The following is an 18,280-nucleotide window of genomic DNA, read 5'->3' as shown; positions in this document are numbered from 1 at the left end:
CTGGGAGGGACGCTCGGAGGAACGGGGTGGGGGGGGACAAAATGAGACGAGCAAAGAATTGTTTCCCGAAGTGAACAGAGACGAGGAACAAACTGCGATTGCAAACGGTTTGCTTTTTATTCTCTTTCTGCAGACAGATCAGTCATCGTTCAAGTCACAGTTTTGTTTTCTTTAAATCAACCACTGTGAAAAAAGACCAAAAGAAGAATTGGGAGGGAGGGTAATTAAAACATTCAGGAAATCTACGTTCGGCCAGAAATGTTTACAGATGTAGAGGACATCGAAGGAAGGAAAACAAATCGACCAAATTGGACTAAATTGGGACAACTTGGCTGGAACAACGGGAGGAGTGGTGGTGAACCAGTCACACTCAGAGGGTGTGAGAAACGTCTGCCCACTCTGCTTCCCTACTGGAGCAGAGCTGCTTCGAACCAGCAGGTCTCTGGAGGCGACCAGGTGAAACGGTCAGCCGTCCGATCCACTGATGCAGACCCAGCCTGTGTTCTACAATGGCAAAATATGTCGCATAATGTTGTTCCATCAAGTTCCCTATAATTAAAATCTGAATAAACTTTTACAAAATGGCACAATTTGAAAGACTCTGCAGTTAAACATTTTCAGAAAAATAAAAACAAAACAAAAAAAAAAACTATCATTTGACGCGTTTAACAAGGTGATTCTGTGGAGCAGCAACACCGCAGTACGAGTGCAGCAATAAATAACAGTAAAACAATGAATAAATATTGTGGTTTAGAGAATTTTGGACTTTCCCGCCGGGTTGTTATTTCTCTCTCTCACACATACTGTTGGACCTAAACAATAGGATTCACCTACTGAAATCGAATCAACGCACATTTCCTGCGAGGAAAGAAATGGTTCAATAATTCAAACCGATTCCCAGCGAGGCGTGGAGCCGGTTCTGTTCCTTTGTGGAGCCTCAGGATCAACATGTGCTGCTCCGTCTCAGATCCAACCGACCCACCCTGCCCTGTCGCAGCTCTGCTTCCCTAATCCTCTACACATTCTCTCTGGCATTCCTTCTTCCCCACATCCCCCCCTCTCACCAGTTCCTTGTCTTCCACTTTTCCATGTTCAGAAACACTCAGAACCGCTCTGCAATCATCCGACCTCAGACATTCTTCCCCACTGGTTCTTGCCCAAACGTCTCATTGCTCTCTTTACTAACGTCCTGCATCCTTCTCTCGTTTCAGTCTGCAACCAGCCTCAGTTTCGTTAAACCCAAAGCAGAGCTGCACCGGGGGCCCACTTGGTTAAAGTTCTGTAATTAGCAGTCGGGGTGGGGGTGGGGGTGGGGGTGGTGAAATGACGATTAAAAACACGAGTCTGTGATTACTCCACTCATTTCAGGCGTAGAGCTCATGCTCGACGTGACGCCGACGGGAACGGCCCCCTGCTGGGTCCGGCTGCACACCAGCAGGCTCCGGGAACAATCTGGAAGTCTCCTCTGGTCCGTCCCCGTAGGGAACGTGAACATTCCTGCTCAGGAACGCCGTAACGACAGAAAAGAGTCCGTGAGGGAAGTCCGTGTGCGGCGCTTTGATCTAGAGCCACCTGGTCTGTGGCAGACCATTGAAGGCAAATCCAAAACAACACCAGGGGGGGTGAAGAGGGCGATTACAGTGAAATCCAGGATATGTTGCCTTCTTTTTTTTGTTTTTTTTTTTCACAATGAGGTAGGTCACATTTTAAGCCTTCCACAGGTTCAGTCTTGCAGGTAGAAAATACCTCCACCAGCTGAAAGGGGGTGGGGATGGACCAGACGCTCCTGTCAGTCACTTCTCCAACAGATGCTTCCTCTGCTGCTCCCACAGAGCCTCCAGGTGGTCCGCCCTCTTCACAGCAGCCTATCAGAGCAGAGGACGAGTCAAGAGCTGCTGAACACGAACCATGAGTTAGCGCAGCAATGCCTCAGACAGCATACCTTTGTAAACAGAGTACAAATTGTCAAGAAATGTTTTCCTGCTAATCCAGTTTCTCAAAGAAAAAAAAATGGTTTCTCATAAAACCTACAGCTCTGTTCATTCCTGCAACAGCAGAGGAAGTTAAAGCTGCAGATCTGTTCTGACGGGCCTGAAAGTCATCAGTCAAACACGAGTCACCAAAAGTTGTGACAAAACGTCCTGATAAATGAATCAGATTGTTATACTAAGTTTTTTTTTTTTTAAGCTTAAAAGGAAGAAAAAAGGAAGAAAAAAAAGCAGAAACTAGAGCATTCTTTTATGAATCAACAGCAAAAATTAACAATAGTCAACATTTGTTTTTTTACAACTTTAGTTTCTTTTTTTAAATTGCCTATCAAACAGACTGAGGATTAGAAAGTGCGTTTAGTAAACGTGATGTGGGGAGCCGTTTGGTGTGTTTTCATGGATGCAGAGCAGGAAACTGGAAACTCATGACAGGAAGTCACTCAGGACGCGTTTAAAAACCAGCCAAGGTCCAAAAAGAACTGTACCGCACACTGCACCTCACCTCATACTGCTTACGGAGATTATTCACAGTTTCTTCCTTCTTCAAGATGGCTGACTTTACCCTAGGGAACCAAGACAGGAAGGTTAAAAATAAGCAAAACTTCTCTGGGGGAAAAAAAAAAAAAAGAGAGAAAAAAGCCCCACAAGAGCCACACATTTTTCTACTTTTCATAACTAAATATTCAAATCTTTATTGAAATCAGCTTATAAGACGCATTGTGTCTGGTTTGAGTTTGCTCTAAAACAGACATTTAGTTCATCTAGTCGGGACCTGGCATCGATAACTGAGCTGCTTCACTTTCAAACCGAATGAACCAGAGAACCAGCATGTCGCTGCTGAGACGTCAGAATAGGAAGTAGATATTTAATTTTTGTTATAAACACAGCATGAACCGATTCTTATCGTTTTTAATTGTGTAACAACATTTTAATAAATTATTTCCCAAAACTATTCTCAGCATTATATACAGTATGTTTCTTTATAGAGCAGAGTACACTGCCCTCTGCTGGTCACTGCATGCAGCCCAGTTTATCTGCTCAAAATAGGAAAAAGTGCATGTTTATGGACAAATTTCGCCTGTGGGTTTGAAAACACATTGAAAGCAGAAACCCTCTGGTCTTTATTGTCATAAAAACACAGTGGGTGTCAGTTCAACATGCCCCACCCTGCAGATGGATTCTGCAGAGCTTGGGGTGAAAAACAAACTTTCATTTTTACAGCTGAAACAGGGTCGACATGGAAACTTTCTGTATGATGTCAAACTTGGATCATGTTAGCACTGCGACATGTAGTTTTATTATTTTCAGAGCCATCTATACTTTTAAAGGTGATTTTTTTTTTTTTTAAACTTGTTGCAAGTTTTGATTTTTGTATTCAGTTTTTAGGACAACTCTAGCATCTCTCTAGGGAAACAAAATTAAAAACAGCCATTGAGCAAACTTTTAATTATAATGCACTGTCACGACTAAATTAAATATCAATGTTAATAATAATAATAATAATAATAATAATAATGTCATCATCTCACCGTTGGTGGACTTCGGCCAGCTCCTCCTCCTTCTCGCGGGTGATCCTCTCCAGCTCCAACCGCAGCCTCGCTCTGACCTCTGACACCTCCACTTTCAGCCTGCGATTCTCTTCCTCCGTCATCACCAGGCGGTCTGCGAACTCCTGCCGTATCACTTCGGCCAGGCTGCGGCGCTCCTCGGCCAGCTTGTCTCTGGTCTGCGTGACGTCTTGGACCTCCTGCTCCATCTGTCTGAGCGCGGCCTGCAGTCGGATCAGCTCTCCCTGCGCCTCCACCTGCTGCTTCCTCGCCTCCTGCTGCTTCTCCACGGCGGCCCGCTCTGAGCCCTCCAGCTCCCTCAGCTCGGCGTCGTACTTCTCCTTCAGGCGCCTTATCCTGTAAGGAGACGGCGTTAAAAGGATGATGATTCAGGTGACTATCTTCTCAGTTTATTTCTTTGTTATTGTTTTTTTTATTTTTTATTTCCTGTTTATTCTTGTTAGTTTTATTGTAAGCATTTTAGCTTTTCTTCATGGAGTTGCAGTTTATTTGAGGGAAACATATTTCTGATGTTTGTCTTTGTTTTTGATTTCTTACATTTGTAGTTTCCAGAAGACTTGGGCAAGATTCAGAATTAAACACTATGAATATATATTTTAAGTCTAATATGTAAAATGGGCTGTATAAATGTGTAAAAAAAACAACAACAAAAGAGGCAAAATGCTAGGTTGAACCTTTGTATGTTTATATAAGACAATTCTAGGAAAAAAAGTTTGAAAAGATGTTTTTTTTTCAGGTTGTAAAGTCAATTTGCAAAACGCAATTATAGGATAGAAAAGCCTCGCCGGGTCTTTATCCTGCCATGCTAAAACTTCAATATTAGAAGCTTTAACTGAATTGATTTGGCTCCTTAGGAGCAGAAAGACAAACTAAACCTCAGTAAGATTATGTCTTTATGAAGCACATGCTAAAATATCTGGATGCTTTTAGTTTAACTGTAAGAAATCACTTATAAAATGCAAAAGTAAAAAGATTTTGTAACAGGTCCTCATCACACACTTGTTGTCTGCAGCCCGCTCACACTCCTCCTTGTCCTTGCTCGTCTCCTCCTCCAGCGTCCAGATGGCAATCTCGATCTCTTTGTCTCGTTCTCGCCGCAGCTCTTCCTTCAGCTCGCGCTCACGGCTCAGCATCCAGGCTTCCTGCGGAGACACAGGAGAAGCACAGTTTTATCCTCGGATCAGACGGGATAAAACGATATCAGATTAAACATTTGCAGACGTTCACCTCTTTCTTCTTGTAGTTTTCTTCCCATGTCTGCTTCTCAACATCCAAACGTTCCTGCAGTATCTTCATCTCCATCTGAAACACAAAACGCCCCACGTGAGAGTCCGCGCTCCTCAGACTTCGCGGTGCAGATGAGAACCGGCCTCCCTCCGTCCTCACCTGGTGCCTCCTCTCCTGCTCCTCCCGGCTCTTATCCATCTCCTCTCTGAGGGCTCGACCGGCCAGCGAGCTGTTCTCCTCCAGCTGCCGCCGCAGCTCCTCCAGCTCGCCTCGCTGCCTGCAGCCAACCGCAGACACAGCTTAGAGAAGGAGAGTCTCTTCGGGAACAGATTCAAGAACTGAAACAACCCCAAATGTGTCACATATTCCTATGTATTTACAGTGACTTTAAATATCTTTAAGACTTTAATTTGACATAAAAGTGAGATAAGTTAGGCTGCAGCAAACTAGTGCTTTTTAAAATAAATATTAAGGAATTATTGACTTGCAACTAGCTCCTATGTCTTGCTGAAAAGTTACTTGCAAGTTAACTTTGTCTTATTTCAAATGTCCTAAGATATTTGCACTGGAAACTAGATCAAAAATACTTGGTAAGATTTAGTGTTTTTACAGTGTAGACTTTTAGTCTACGCTCCTTTGGCCTGTTACGCTGCTGTGGACGACCTGCGGCCTCACCTGGTGCCCAGCTCGACCAGCCTTTCCTTCTCATCGGCTACTTCCTTGTAGAGCCGCCTCCTCTGCTGCTGCAGAGACAGCTCCTCCTCCTGCAGCTGCTTCTCATACCTGACATCAGATTTAATCACAGAGTCAGTCCGGCGTGAAACAATCTGCCAAACTTTCACTTCAATAACAAACTTTCACTTCAATTACAAACCACCATTAACGAAGGGAAAGAAAGGAAAACTATGTGGTGCGTTGAGAGCCAGTGACAGCCGCGCCCATTTTTCAGTGAGACATTTCACTAAACAGTTTACCAAAAGGATCCTGTGATGCGATGACGTCGCTCACCTCTGCTTGGCCAGCTCCCTCTCCCTCTGACACTGCTCCTCCTTCTCCGTCTCCAGCTGCTGCCGCAGCTCCTCACTCTGCCGCACGTATCTCTGAGCCGCTCGCTCGTCGGCCTGCAGCAGCTCCGCTTCGTGCAACGCCCGCAGCTTCTTCAGCTCCTGTTTGTGCTTTGAGATGAGCTTCTGGACCTCCGGCTCCAGTCCTGACAAAGGACGAAGAAGAAGAAGAGAAAGGTTTACGGTCAATAGAAATTCCTGATATTTACTCCACACCTGATGAAACTCATTGGCAGCAAGAAACAACAAATGGCCAAGAAGAAAGAAAAAATGAAAACAGTTTGATTCTGGATACAAATGGTTTGTGCTTCTCTTACTTCTATTTCATAACCACTGGCTAAATTATTGTAAACAATGTTTAAGGGATTATTGACTTTAGGCGAAACGGTTATTTGTTTTGAAGAACGCTTAACATGAAACCTATAATCTCTGGTTTCCTTTTTAATCGACTCTACCTTTGATTGTGATCTCTTTGATCTTCTTGGTTTTCTCATCGATCCATTTCTCTCTGCGGATCTTCTCTGTGGCGCTCATAAGGTCCTTTAGCTTTTTAATTTCCTGCAGAAACGAGGGGTCGGAGTAACTAACCAGAGAAATAAAATCTGAATCTAATGAAGACACGAAGGCAGGAGTGATGTTAGTAAAACACAGAGAGGAAGTGATGTATCCGAGAGGAAACGATAGCAAAAAGAAAATGAACTGCGAGGCATAAATGTGATTAATTTTAAGAAGTCACTCAGAGGACTCACATGCAGACAGACTGTCCATGGGAAGTGATGTCAGACATATTGATGACATGAGAAACGAATGAAAAAAACAACAAAAAAACAAAAAAAGTCAAAAGTGCCACAGATTCAGAGAAGAAAATCCTGTTACCTCACACAAGGGGCCAAGAATTTGCCACACCTACGAGGTGAAAAAGAACAGGTAAACCCACAAGAAAGAGGAGAAGGGAAGAGACGAAAGGCACAAGGGATAAGAGGAGAGACTTAGACAGAAGCAGAACCACAAGGAAGCAGGTTACAGTCAGCGGAAGAGGCAGAGCGCAGACAGGACGGCTTGCAGTGAAAACAAGAGTCTCACTCACCATTTCGTGCTGCTGCTGCATGTGTGCAATCTTCTTGGTGTACTTCTGGTCCACGTGCTTCAGCTCGGCCACCACGCCTTCACAGCGCTCACTCAGAGCTTTTTTATCATTGATCAGCTAAGGACAGACAGAAAACCTCATCTCAAACCGTAAACAGACAGCAGAAGTCAAGTGTTTTTTTTTTTTAAGTTCGGCGCTCACCTGGTCTATGAAGGTCAGGTGTCTCTGGATGGTGGCTTCATATTGTTCCTTCTGCAGCTGGAAGTTTCTGCTCAGCTCTTTCTCCGTCTCCTTCACGTGTCTTGCTGTCAGCTCCCTCTGCTGAGCCTGCAGTGGTAAAAAAAACAAAAAACAAACAAAAAAACAAACCAAAAGAAACACACCCGAAGATGTAAGCATGTAATCGAGCAGGAGTAGAAAAAAATGTCGCGCTTTGTCGGCTTCCCCACCAATGCAGCCTGCAGCATGTTGACGGTGCGTTTCTTTTCCTCCAGCTCCAGTTTGATCCTCATCATGGAGCTGCTGACTTCAGCAGCGGTGGCCGACACGTGATCGATGCCAACCAGCTCCTCCTCAGACAAGACGGCCTGCGAACAACAGCAAATCAGGAAGCATGCTAATGTAGGAAGCTATTTAATAGGAAATTGGTTTCATAGTGAAACATGTCTAGAGTTTATTCAAGATGAGAGAGGGAGCGAAATACCTTCAGTAGATAACAGGAAGGCTCAAAATATTAGAAATGTCCAACTAGGTTTGTAAATTACAGATGCTTTGTTTTTATCGTGTAGCATTGTTCACCGCGCTCCGCTCGATGAAATAAACTTGAACTGAATCAAAGTTTCTCTTGTTTTATGCTTTTGAGATTTCAAATTGCATCCTTCATGGAGCCTGGAACATGAAACCTTCATGAAATCAAAGAGTAAAAGTAAATATATAAATCTAAGAAGCCCCACTTAATCACTAGTATAAAACACTGAACACAATTTAAAAATACCAAACCATTTAGTCCTGCTTTTAAAATGGTGTAATCCTGTTTTTGCAGAGACTTCCATTACACATAGAAAGCGTACTGCTGTTCTCATTGTGAGAAACTGGAATTGTCCAAAGAAAATATTGGCAGGTTAAATCCTACCGGAAAGCAGCCACAAATTTATAATTATCTCTACTAGCTAAATAACCTGAAGAAATTTAAAAAAATCTGAAAACAAATAATTTTCCACCTCTCTATGCGACCCAGAAGTGACCGAGCGTGGCCGCTCCTGCTCCGACTTCTCCATCTCATCCAGGAAGCTCATGATGCTCTGCAGCTTGGCCTCAGAGAGCAGAGCACCCCCATCTGGCAGCACGGGATGCTGACTCAGCTGGCCGTGGCGCTCCAGGTTGTCCGTGGTCAGAGAGTCGCCGTCCTTAGATGAGGTTCAGATGTGAGCTGGGTTGCTTCGATTTGTTACAGTTTCAGTAAAAAACGATGGATTGAAAAAAGCAACGCTGACCTCATCTATCCAGGCGTACTTCTCCTTCTGATAACGCCTCGGCTCTGGTAGTTTCTCCGGCTCCTCCTCCAACAGCTTCAGGGTGTCCAGCAGCTCATTCAGGGTGGTTTTGGACTGAGGTCGGCTGGACGGAGCTCCCTGACGCTGGTCCTCCACACTCACTGACCTCTGCAGGAGGTCCTGCGGCACACACACACGTACCGGACAAGCTCGGGAATGTTACCGGATGGAAAAACTACAGGAAAATACCAAACCGGAAATTTCCCATTCCTTACCTGGGAACTGCTGTGATGTGAGCAAACGGGGGAAACTGCTCTGAACCCGAGATCCGCGCCGTCATTTACGACATTTAGATTAAAGTCTGGAGAAACAAACAAAGCCAGTTTCAAACCTCTGAAACCAAACGCGCTCTGATGAAGACGCTGACGTTAACCGACAGGTCACACCTGTGTTCTTGGTTTTGTTGTCTGTGGGAGACTTTGGATTGTTGTTGCTGCTCAGTGGGGCTAGACTGTTGTTGGTTGGTGGGATCCTGAGAAGCTTCTTCCGTCCTCCTGCTCCAGCTTTCCTCTGGTATTCAAGCTCCACTTCGGATGTCTGTTCCTCTGCTGCCCGGTGTGCTGGTTTCTGCTGCAGCTCCTGCAAGACACCACCAGAGGGAGACAAAAACAAAAACATTACTCAGACGATGGGCTAAACGTCAAACGACATCAGATGTTTTCAGTTGAAGCAGAGCGAGATGAATTATCCTTATTATCTGCGCTGAGTTTTCCCACTCAGGATGGAACAATGAAAGACCTGGAGGTCCAGACGGTTTATGAGGAAAGAAGATGGAAGGGAAAAAAAAAACTCACCTGAGAGCATTGTGACCCTTTGTTACTGGACAAAGCTGGAGAAATGGCTCTGAAGCTCAGCTCTCCAAAATCAGCTGGGATGTTTAAATTGGAGTCTGTTGAAACACATCACCAACCAACCATTTTAATACGATAAGATATGTAGGTATTTGGGGAACAATTTCCCCAAATATTCTTTGCCTAAATAAGGACAAATTATTTGAAAACACAAGGAGTGACAGCCAGGACCTACAGACCTGTGTTCTTAGTCTTGGTGTCGGTGGGCGACATCGGGGAACTGTTGTTGTTCGGTGAGGTCGGGCCTTTGTTGGCAACGGCAATCTTGGGCAGCTTCTTTCGTCCCACAGCCCCCGTTTGCCGCAGGTGTTCCAGCTCGGACTCTGCTGCTTGCTGCACCTCTGAGGTTCGCTGCGCTCTTTTCTGCTGCAGCTCCTGCAGCGCGCCACCAGAGGGAGACAAAAGATGGGGTTGTAACTGTAATTCCTTGATCAAATTCAATACTTAAGAAATACTTGTAATTAAGCACGTGTTATCTAGGCGTGTCTATTTAATGTCAGTGATCTACACAAGCACGCCGCAAAAACGCAAAATATTTCTTACCAAGAACTTTTAGTCTAGTTTCTAATGCAGATATGTTGACTTAAAACAAGTTTCCATATTTTGCTGAAAAGTTACTTGCAAGTCATTTCAAGCTTACTAAGATATTTTCACTAGAAACTTGACCAAAAATACTTGGTAGCATTTTGAGTTTTTTGCAGCATATTTGGCAAAATGGCACAGCAATAATTTTAAAACAAGAAAGTTCTTCAAATTTGTCATATTAGTGATAATTGTGGATAACTGCCAAACTGTAAGATTGAAAAAAGAAAAGATTGAAAAAAAATTTTTATTGGAAAAAAAACACGACGGAATTTTTTTTCACATTCTGTCATGTAACAACCACAAACGACGATGCATTTTTATACAATGTAGTAATAATTCTTTTTTTTCCCACCTCACATTATGTGCTACTTTTTGTTAGTCTGTCTCATAAAACGCTCAAGGTTCTGTGAAAAACTCCCCCTCAACTGAAGAATTTTATCACTTTGAAATCAGCCGAAGTGAATCGGCGCAGTAAAGGTTTGCACCTGAATGGCAGCGAGACGGGCGAGTCGAGCTTTCTCCTCACGAATCCGCTTCCTTTCTTCACCTCTCCTGTGCTGCTGCTGCTGCAGATGATCATCCTCTTCTCTCTTCTCCTCCCACTCCTGCAGATAAAAAAAAAAGTGCTTTAATGCATCGAGAAGGGAACCACCGCTAAGACCACAGAAAGATTATTACAGACCTTTCTTTTATTGGTGAGGATTTGTTCAAGGGCCGCCTGGTGGCTGTGCTTCCTCCTGCTGAGGTGTCTGTACCAGCGCTGGATAGTGACCGCGGCCTGGTTCACCTGCTGGATAAACCTTCATGCAGACAACACATAAAAGCTGTGAGCCGCATGTCATCACTTCCACCGGCAGGAAAAACGTTCCCACAGAGGGGACCGACCTTTCCGCCTCCTGCTCTGTGACTTCCCTCCTCCGCGGCGGGACCGGGCTGCAGCGCTGAGCAGACACCGGAGATCTGTTGTTGGAGGTGGAGGACGAGGAAGAGAAGTTCTTCTGAGACTTTGTGACAGAGCCGCTCTCTAGCTGCACCTCGTCGTTCGCCGTCGCCTTTAGGATGTTGCTGACAGAAAGAGAGAGGAAAAAAAAAAGCATCTGTAAGTCAAGAGAAATCTGAAAGCCACATGCTTCGTTTCCACGAAAGCAGAACTGAGACGTACTTGAAGGAGGGCTTCTGGTTTGAGCTCTTCGGTGTGAGAGGCTTCTCAGAGTAGTTGTTGTGTAAAATGGTGGTGACCGAGTTGCCCACGGCTCCTTTGTTGCTCCTGAAAAAATAAAAATAAAAAAAACAGCAAAATTTAGATAGAATTCAAGGAATATTATTTTAAAATACTTCCACTTCGTCCACTGATAAACTGCAATCCAGGACTTTGTTTCATCGCGGCATAAACACGATTCATTTACGTTAGCCACCGACTACAAGGGCAAACAAGGACAAAGGATTTTGCCTTGACAAGCAGAGAGCAGGACGACAAGAGAGACAAACTCACCAAGTCTCCATAACAACCACTGACAAGTGCAAAGATGCAAACTGGTTGTTTGAGAGCCTTTCCCTCTGCAGCTGGGTAAACCCTGTTGGAAGTTTAACTCCCCCTCATAAAGATTTTTACTTTTTTTTATTTTATTTTAATACAGCTGGGTCCATTTATATAGGCATCAACTAACAACAAATAACTTTGATACACATTCCAAGAAAAAAGCTCCAGTGAATGTCCAACCGAGACGATGATCCAAACCAGCAAAGAATTTACTGACGAGACATGAAATCAGACATCTTCCACAGGAATCTCGGTCTTCTGACAAACCTTGGAGAAAAGTGGGAGAGCTAAAGGAGATGAGAGCAGGAAAACGGAGATCCCTCTATTGGCTTCGTCTTTGTCAAGTGTTAGAGAAGACATCTTCTTCTGTACTAGTGAATAAAGAAGAGCTATACGAAGTATTAACAGAAAGGCGAACCAATTTGTGCCTCTTTTTTTTATTTTTTATTTTATTTTATTTAAAACATCCAACAACAGGGCATTGACCACAGGGACAGAGCAAACATGACATGTTTTTTTTTTTTCTTTTTTTCTACCCTTCCCCCTTGTACCCTCTACCTTCCCCTAACTATCCCCATCAAGCTGCAACAAAAAGAAAGATAAATAAATAAATAAATAAATAAATAAATAAATAAATAAATAAATAAATAAATAATAGTAGATAAATAAAATAAGAAAAATACAGAAGAGAGAGAAAAAAAAAAGCCACAAGCAAAGACAATTTGTGCCTCTTTTTAGTTTTAAAAAAAATTTTTTTTTATGAATGTCACAAGTGTTCTGTAGTCTTTGCTGAATTGAAACTGTTCTGATGCTGAAACGGCTGCATGAGACTGTTTGCTTTTTCTCTTCTTCTGTCAACTCTTGAGTTGGGATAAAAAAAAGTTGCTTGTTTGTTTTGACTGTAAAAATTTAACTAACAAGTTTTTATTTTTTTTTTAAACTGTGCGATTGTGTGGGAGCACACTCCTAAAGGCAGCGCTATCGGGTGCCGTGATCAGCAGTTATGAAACATGAGAAGAAGCCCGAGATTCACAGCCAAGCACTGCCAGTAAGATACCCAAGCTGCAGTGTGTGTGTGTGTGCTCCTGTGTGTGTTGCCCCCCACCTGTTGTTTGCGGTGAAGGTGGCAGCCAGAGGGATCCCAGACTCTTTTTTCTTCAGGCTGGTTGGAGAGTCCATGCTGCCGGTGCTGCGGGAGCTCGCATGCGGCGGGAAGATTCTGGGCTGATCGTCCTTTAAATGGCAGAACATTTTGTTTGCGTTTCATAGCTGGAAAACAGTCGGCGACATCTTTTATTTTGACACCATAAACTGGTTTTGTTCACGGAGGCGGAACTGACTGGGCAACGCGAGACCCGTCAACGTGTGTTTGATTGTAAATACCAGGATGTTCCATGTGGTTCTCTCTGGGGAGGTTTTACTGAGGCTCGCCAGTTTCTTTCGGCCATTGGAGCCGCTGTCGAACAGAGTCAGGTAGTCCCCACTCTGCTCCTGACTGAAAAAAAAAAAAAAAGAGAAAACACACACACACACACACCAAACACGTTTATTCCAGAAGCTGAACAAATGTAATTTAATCTCAGCGACTCCTTAAAGAGGATGACACGGCAGCTTTAGGCCAACGCGGGTTTCGGTTTTGTCTGAGCCGCTGCAGCTCGTCTGCAGATTTTCTGACAGCGCGGATCGTAGCAGCTTTTTCTGATTAATTGTCGTCATGGCAGCTGGATAAAAGGGATCCCTCCCATTCTGTTCTTCTGGAATTTAGTGTGCTGCAGCTGACTGTCTTGTTCGGGAGAAACTCTGTGATGGATTCCAAGTAAATGTGTCCATATGTCGGTCCTGAGGACCTGGAGCCTCTCGGGCCACGATGAGCAGATGCGGGGCGACCCCCTAGTCTGGCTGAATCTGTCTTAACTGAATTCATGGGTCTTCGGGAGGAGGCGGGGGGGCGCAGCCAGCTGGCCAAGTGAAAAGCTATCTGACTCCACTATTCAGGCAGCACATTCCTCCAGTTTGTGCTCGACGATAAGGGATAGATGCAGCGGGGAGGGGGGCGCTGAGTGACCCGCCGAGAGCCTAAAGAGACTCCATGGACTCTGGGGGGGGTATTTTCAGAGTTTCTACATTTAAAGCCCCCTCCTCCAGCTGAAGAGAGAGCGAGGAGGAGGCTGATGGCAGCTGCCAGACAATAGAATGTGAACATGAACACACTCTTCTCTTTTTACCAGCTTCTGGCAGAGGGGGTAACCTGACCCGAGAAGTCCTGGCCCTCCCCCCCTCTCTAACACGGAACAAAGAAGGCCCGGAAACCCTCCAAGACCCCAGCAGCAAACGCCCGACTTCTCCCCACGCTATAACTTAGGAGCACAACTCCTATTGTCCGAAACAACAAAGTTTCAGGGCTGCCAGCTGTCGCTCAGGCTTCAGTCTAAAAAACTCCACAACAGAGCTGAGGGTCTGACACAATCACAGCGCACAGACTGTTTGTGTTACCTGCAAAGTCCAAAATCTCTCCTGACATTTACACAAAGCGATTCCTTCAAATTTTGCGATTTGTTGCTTTAGAGCACATGTATCAAAACTCAAGGTCCAGGGGCTAAATCCGGCCCGCCACAGCTTTTTATGTGGCCCTTAACACTCCAGATGCCAAATTACATCAATCAGTCCCTCCAGCAATTGTGTACATTCCTGCAAAAATCAACAAATCCCTGTATTTTTCACATTAATGCATAATTTTGAGTCCACTGCAAATTTTCCACAAACCTGGTCAAGCCAAACAGGCTTAACTGATGCCAACTCCCACCTGCAGGGGGCGGCATTTCTTAATTTTATGACTCTGCTCCCTCAGCCTTATTCAATCTCAAGTCATAGCGACCAACTTTGCGAGTAACAAAACTTTACTTTTAACATCATACACAAGTGCAAATATTGCTAAATTCCTTGAAAATATTTCTAAGTTAACACCATCAAATATTTGATTTCGAAAGGATTTCAGCCTGAGGCTCTGCAGACATGAATCAGCACATGCTGTTGTGATCACACGTCACTGTGTCAATGACAAAAAACTGGTTTGACTCGGAGAAATATCCAGAACGTGTGTGTGTGTGTCTTCACCTTAAACTAAGATTGGCCTGCTGGTTGACCTGAGTGGTGCTGTTGGATCGCCGTAGGTTCTTGATGGAACGGCAGCTCCCGGAGTTGGTGTCGCTCTGCGGGTAGAGAAGCTTTGTTGGGAATGGCCAGGAGGAGTCGATAACAACAAAAACAAACTGTTCTTAGCAGAAGCCCACCAGCGTGTTGCGCTTCCCTCTGCCGTCAGCGGCCATAGACACCGACACCGACCGAGAGAAGTGCTTCCCTGGAGACACGCTGCTGGGCCGTTTGGATACGGAGAGCCGGGAGCCCAACAGGCTGAGGTCCACAGCATCTCCAGAAGAAGACGGCGGGACAAACGAGGGGCTGCGTGTCGCATGCATGCTTCTAAAACCTGGAAAACATTGCAGACAGGCATTTTGGAGGGCGTTAAATAATAAACAATAGAGATATTGACACTACATATCAAGCAGATTACCAGTAGTTAAATGTAATGTTCAAAAGTTGTGACATTTTAACATTTACTACTTTTCTACCTGAACTTAAATCTTAAAAAAGATAAACTTCGGAACAGTCAGAAGAGTTTCGGCTGAGTTTCTACGTTGGAGCAAGAATTTAAGTTTCTGTCCGGCTTTAGTTAGTTCAGACCTCTAAGATTAAAATTTAGTGGCACCAAATGTTGTCACCACGAATAAACAGTAAATATTAGCATGGGGTTGTCAAGGAAACGGTTAATATGCCACTTTGGAAAAATAAATTACAAAAGCTTTACTTGAATTTCAAGGCGCTACTATTTTAGAAACATTTTGTATCTTAGCTACAAACCACTTCCTCGTTTTTCCTAAGTCTTTTTAAAATGGCGGAGAGACCAGATGACTTCATAAAAGAATCATGAAGGTGGTTTTCGTTACAATTCTCTTCCCAAATACTTTTTTGTTGTTGTGATTAGAGGGAATCCTGCTGCATCAACACAAAAATATGAGCACTAATGACAGCAGGTGGGAAACTGTTTCCTTATCAACCAGGTGTATTAAGTACCATCTAATCTGAGCTTGTAGGTGTTGAATATCTACTGAGGAAGGTGACTGTAGTGGCACACCTTTTCATCACTAGAGACTCTTTATTCTTCTGCGCCAGGTCGTATGACCATCTGGATTCTAGTCCGTAACCTTCATAAATCAATAAAAAACATAATATTTATGAACTAATTTGTTTGGGTGAATAAATTGCTCAGTAGAAAAGTCTTAATAAATAACTTGAGTTTAACTAGTTTAGGTGACTTTCTGCTGTTACACTGGTATAATTCTCAGAACTACACAATAAATCTAGCAACATGAAATGTTTGCAAACTGCTTCATCAATTCAGTTTTAGTTCAAGCGAATAATACTTTTTAAATTCCAAAGGGTCATTAGGATATATTTTTAAATAATTCTAACTAAATATCTTCAGAGTTATATTGCGAAGAGGATGCTGAAGGTATGTTTTTTTTTTATTTTTTATTGTTGACATTCAAGACGAGAACTCTAGTCTCTAGTCCATCTCTGAAACACCCAATAATTGCAGAATCATCTATTTCTGCTGCTGCTGCTGACTTGCACTGAAATAATATTCAGAGTTAAATTTTAACAGCTTGTTTGATGAAGTCAGTTCAACATGTCGTTTACAAGAGGACTCAGAGAGTTGAACCGCAGAAGAACAGCAACCTGTTGGTCCCCCCGCAACACCCAACAACAAATCCACTCACTAAATTCCCAGTCACTGGAAGAACGTGGAATCCTTTGGTTACGTTTTCAAATAGTTTACTGCGTCAGCTATAAATCTACAATCTGATTTGTGACCTAAATAACTTAAGGTATTTATGGTGTACTACCACTGAAGGTCAATAATGCTTACTAAAAAGCTACTTTTTGGTAGTTCTTAACTACAAACTTTGACCCAGTCGGCAACAGGAACAGTTTTTGGTAAAGAAACATTTAGTTAATACTGTTGCAGATTAACTACATGTCTACATACTACAAGTCTGCAAGCTGCTGTGAAAAGAGGTCCTAAAATTAAAAGCATGTTTAAGATGCTTTGAAAGCCTCCAAGATTTTAAATGACAATACATTTTGCTGCCCATCAGTCGCCATAGCTCAGCTAACGTCTATTTTATATTTAGTATTCAAACATTTATATTATGTCATATTTAGTGCAAAACAAACAAACAAAAAAGTCAGCACACGATATAATAAAGTGAGCATAAAGTATATTATTTTAATCACATTAGCCACTTGACATCATCTATGTAATAACACTTTAAGAAAATTTCCGTTCTTGTTTCTAGAGGTCAAATAATAATACTGGCTGAGGAAAAAAACGAAATTATGTAACAGAATGCTCCTTTAGTCTGCTGCTATGTATTGCTCTAAACATAGCAATACATAGCAATACATTGCTGCCAGAAAGCTATGCATTGCTTTCTGGCAGCAATGTCTCCTCAAAACCAGGTTTTTACCTAGTATCACAGGAAGCAGTTTCAATAATTCCTGTTGGTAAATATACTTACACTATTCAGCTATAATTTTCATTCATGTTAACAGCAAAAATAAAAATGTCATTAATGTTTTGCTCCAACAAAAACACGTATTTGATTTGATCAGGAGATTTTAAGAACTGCACTTCTAAAGCATAAGTCTTTAAATTTATGTTATCCAATACCTACATAACATTTGTCATCAGAAATCTGACTATGTCTAATTTCAATTTCAGACTTCAACCATACTGTCTGCTATCAACAAATAATGAAATGTCATTTTGTTTCTCAGCTGGATTTAGTATATTCTACACAGTAACAAACATTACTTTCAGGTTGAATAAAGAGACTACCAAAAATTAAAAACTTCACATTTATTTAACCACTAATAAAGCAGATCATTTATCAAAGATTTTTTAATGTTCCCTGGTAATATCTTAACAAAAAAGAAAAATACTTTCTGCGACTATATGTTTTAACTTTTCATAAGCTTTAGGACTACTTAAAAGGCTGTAGCTTTATGGTGGAAGATGGACAAGTCCTGAAAATGCTGCAAATATACCCAATATATATTAAAGGTATATAAATATACCTTTAATATAGGTTTTGTATAATTAGTACTGAATAAAAATATATTTAACTGCATCCGACTTCTGTAACAACGTTTCAGGGAGACCCTAAGCACCTGCCTCATTTCCTTTTTTGCTTGGCCTACCTCTGAATCAAACACAGAATTACACGCAACACTTGCAAGTTAACATAACCCAAATTTAAATATTACCACAAAAGGATACATGCTCCGTAAGGTTAAGATAATATTTAAATCACTGGTAAAATTTGTGATTTCGTAATTCGAGATTCAGTTAAAATGATAACAGCGCAAACATGTCTCATTAGAAAAGTACTAAAAACGGTGTTTTTTAAATGAAGTCTGGTGGGAGCGTTTCAAGCTAACTGTTCCTTTAACGGCCGTAAAGCCAAACAAACCAGTTTCTCTGGAGGAAAAACTCACTTCACGGACCGGGATGGCGTCATGGTGGATAATCTGCAGTATGCTCCCACGGACGTGGCTTTTATTTCCAAAACAATCCTCCGATAAACAGCGAAAGTCCTCCGTGAAGTGTGGGGCAAAAAACGCGTATCATCATCTCTGTGGTAACAACACGGATAAATCCCCACCCCCCGCCGTCTGTCATTGGTGGACATGGAAA

At 42.8% G+C, this 18,280-nt stretch overlaps 1 protein-coding gene across 4 annotated transcripts; it reads right to left on the bottom strand.

Moving 5' to 3' along the window:
* Window positions 1-93: 93 nt before the first annotated feature.
* cep131 (centrosomal protein 131) lies at window positions 94-18,275 on the bottom strand. 4 transcript variants are annotated; one of them, XR_014085009.1, is made up of 29 exons: window positions 18,082-18,275; window positions 14,754-14,950; window positions 14,578-14,672; window positions 12,847-12,958; window positions 12,569-12,696; window positions 11,086-11,190; window positions 10,809-10,988; window positions 10,606-10,723; window positions 10,409-10,528; window positions 9,518-9,713; window positions 9,282-9,376; window positions 8,874-9,066; window positions 8,703-8,788; window positions 8,428-8,607; window positions 8,155-8,340; window positions 7,384-7,521; window positions 7,136-7,261; window positions 6,935-7,051; window positions 6,724-6,753; window positions 6,303-6,405; window positions 5,792-5,993; window positions 5,459-5,566; window positions 4,943-5,060; window positions 4,784-4,858; window positions 4,556-4,698; window positions 3,518-3,892; window positions 2,491-2,551; window positions 1,589-1,865; window positions 94-1,500 (listed from the first exon to the last, which is right to left on the bottom strand). XR_014085009.1 is itself a non-coding variant. In XM_008437513.3 (28 exons), the coding sequence occupies exons 2-28, from the start codon at window positions 14,937-14,939 to the stop codon at window positions 1,794-1,796; spliced, it is 3,648 nt and encodes a 1,215-aa protein (XP_008435735.1). In that variant the 5' UTR covers window positions 14,940-14,950; window positions 18,082-18,275; the 3' UTR covers window positions 94-1,793. The 4 variants fall into 4 exon arrangements, 3 of the variants coding, with proteins under 3 accessions (XP_008435735.1, XP_081456536.1, XP_008435737.1); XM_008437513.3 differs by having other exon boundaries at window positions 94-1,865; XM_081600410.1 differs by having other exon boundaries at window positions 94-1,865; window positions 18,091-18,275.
* Window positions 18,276-18,280: the final 5 nt, after the last annotated feature.

Source organism: Poecilia reticulata, chromosome 19, assembly GCF_904066995.2.
Source record: "Poecilia reticulata chromosome 19, P_reticulata-male-v2, whole genome shotgun sequence".
Taxonomy (NCBI): Eukaryota; Metazoa; Chordata; class Actinopteri; order Cyprinodontiformes; family Poeciliidae; genus Poecilia; species Poecilia reticulata.
The sequence above is the reverse complement of the archived record's forward strand: the minus strand, read 5'-3'. Positions and strand labels throughout refer to the sequence as shown.

Coding starts and splice junctions, on each gene's coding strand:
- cep131 (XM_008437513.3), bottom strand. CDS start 14,939: ATGCATGCGACACGCAGCCCCTCGTTTGTCCCGCCGTCTTCTTCTGGA. Junction 8,341..8,427: donor AGTACGCCTGGATAGATGAG/GTCAGCGTTGCT, acceptor ACCTCATCTAAG/GACGGCGACTCTCTGACCAC. Junction 1,866..2,490: donor ATCTCCGTAAGCAGTATGAG/GTGAGGTGCAGT, acceptor CTGCTCTGATAG/GCTGCTGTGAAGAGGGCGGA.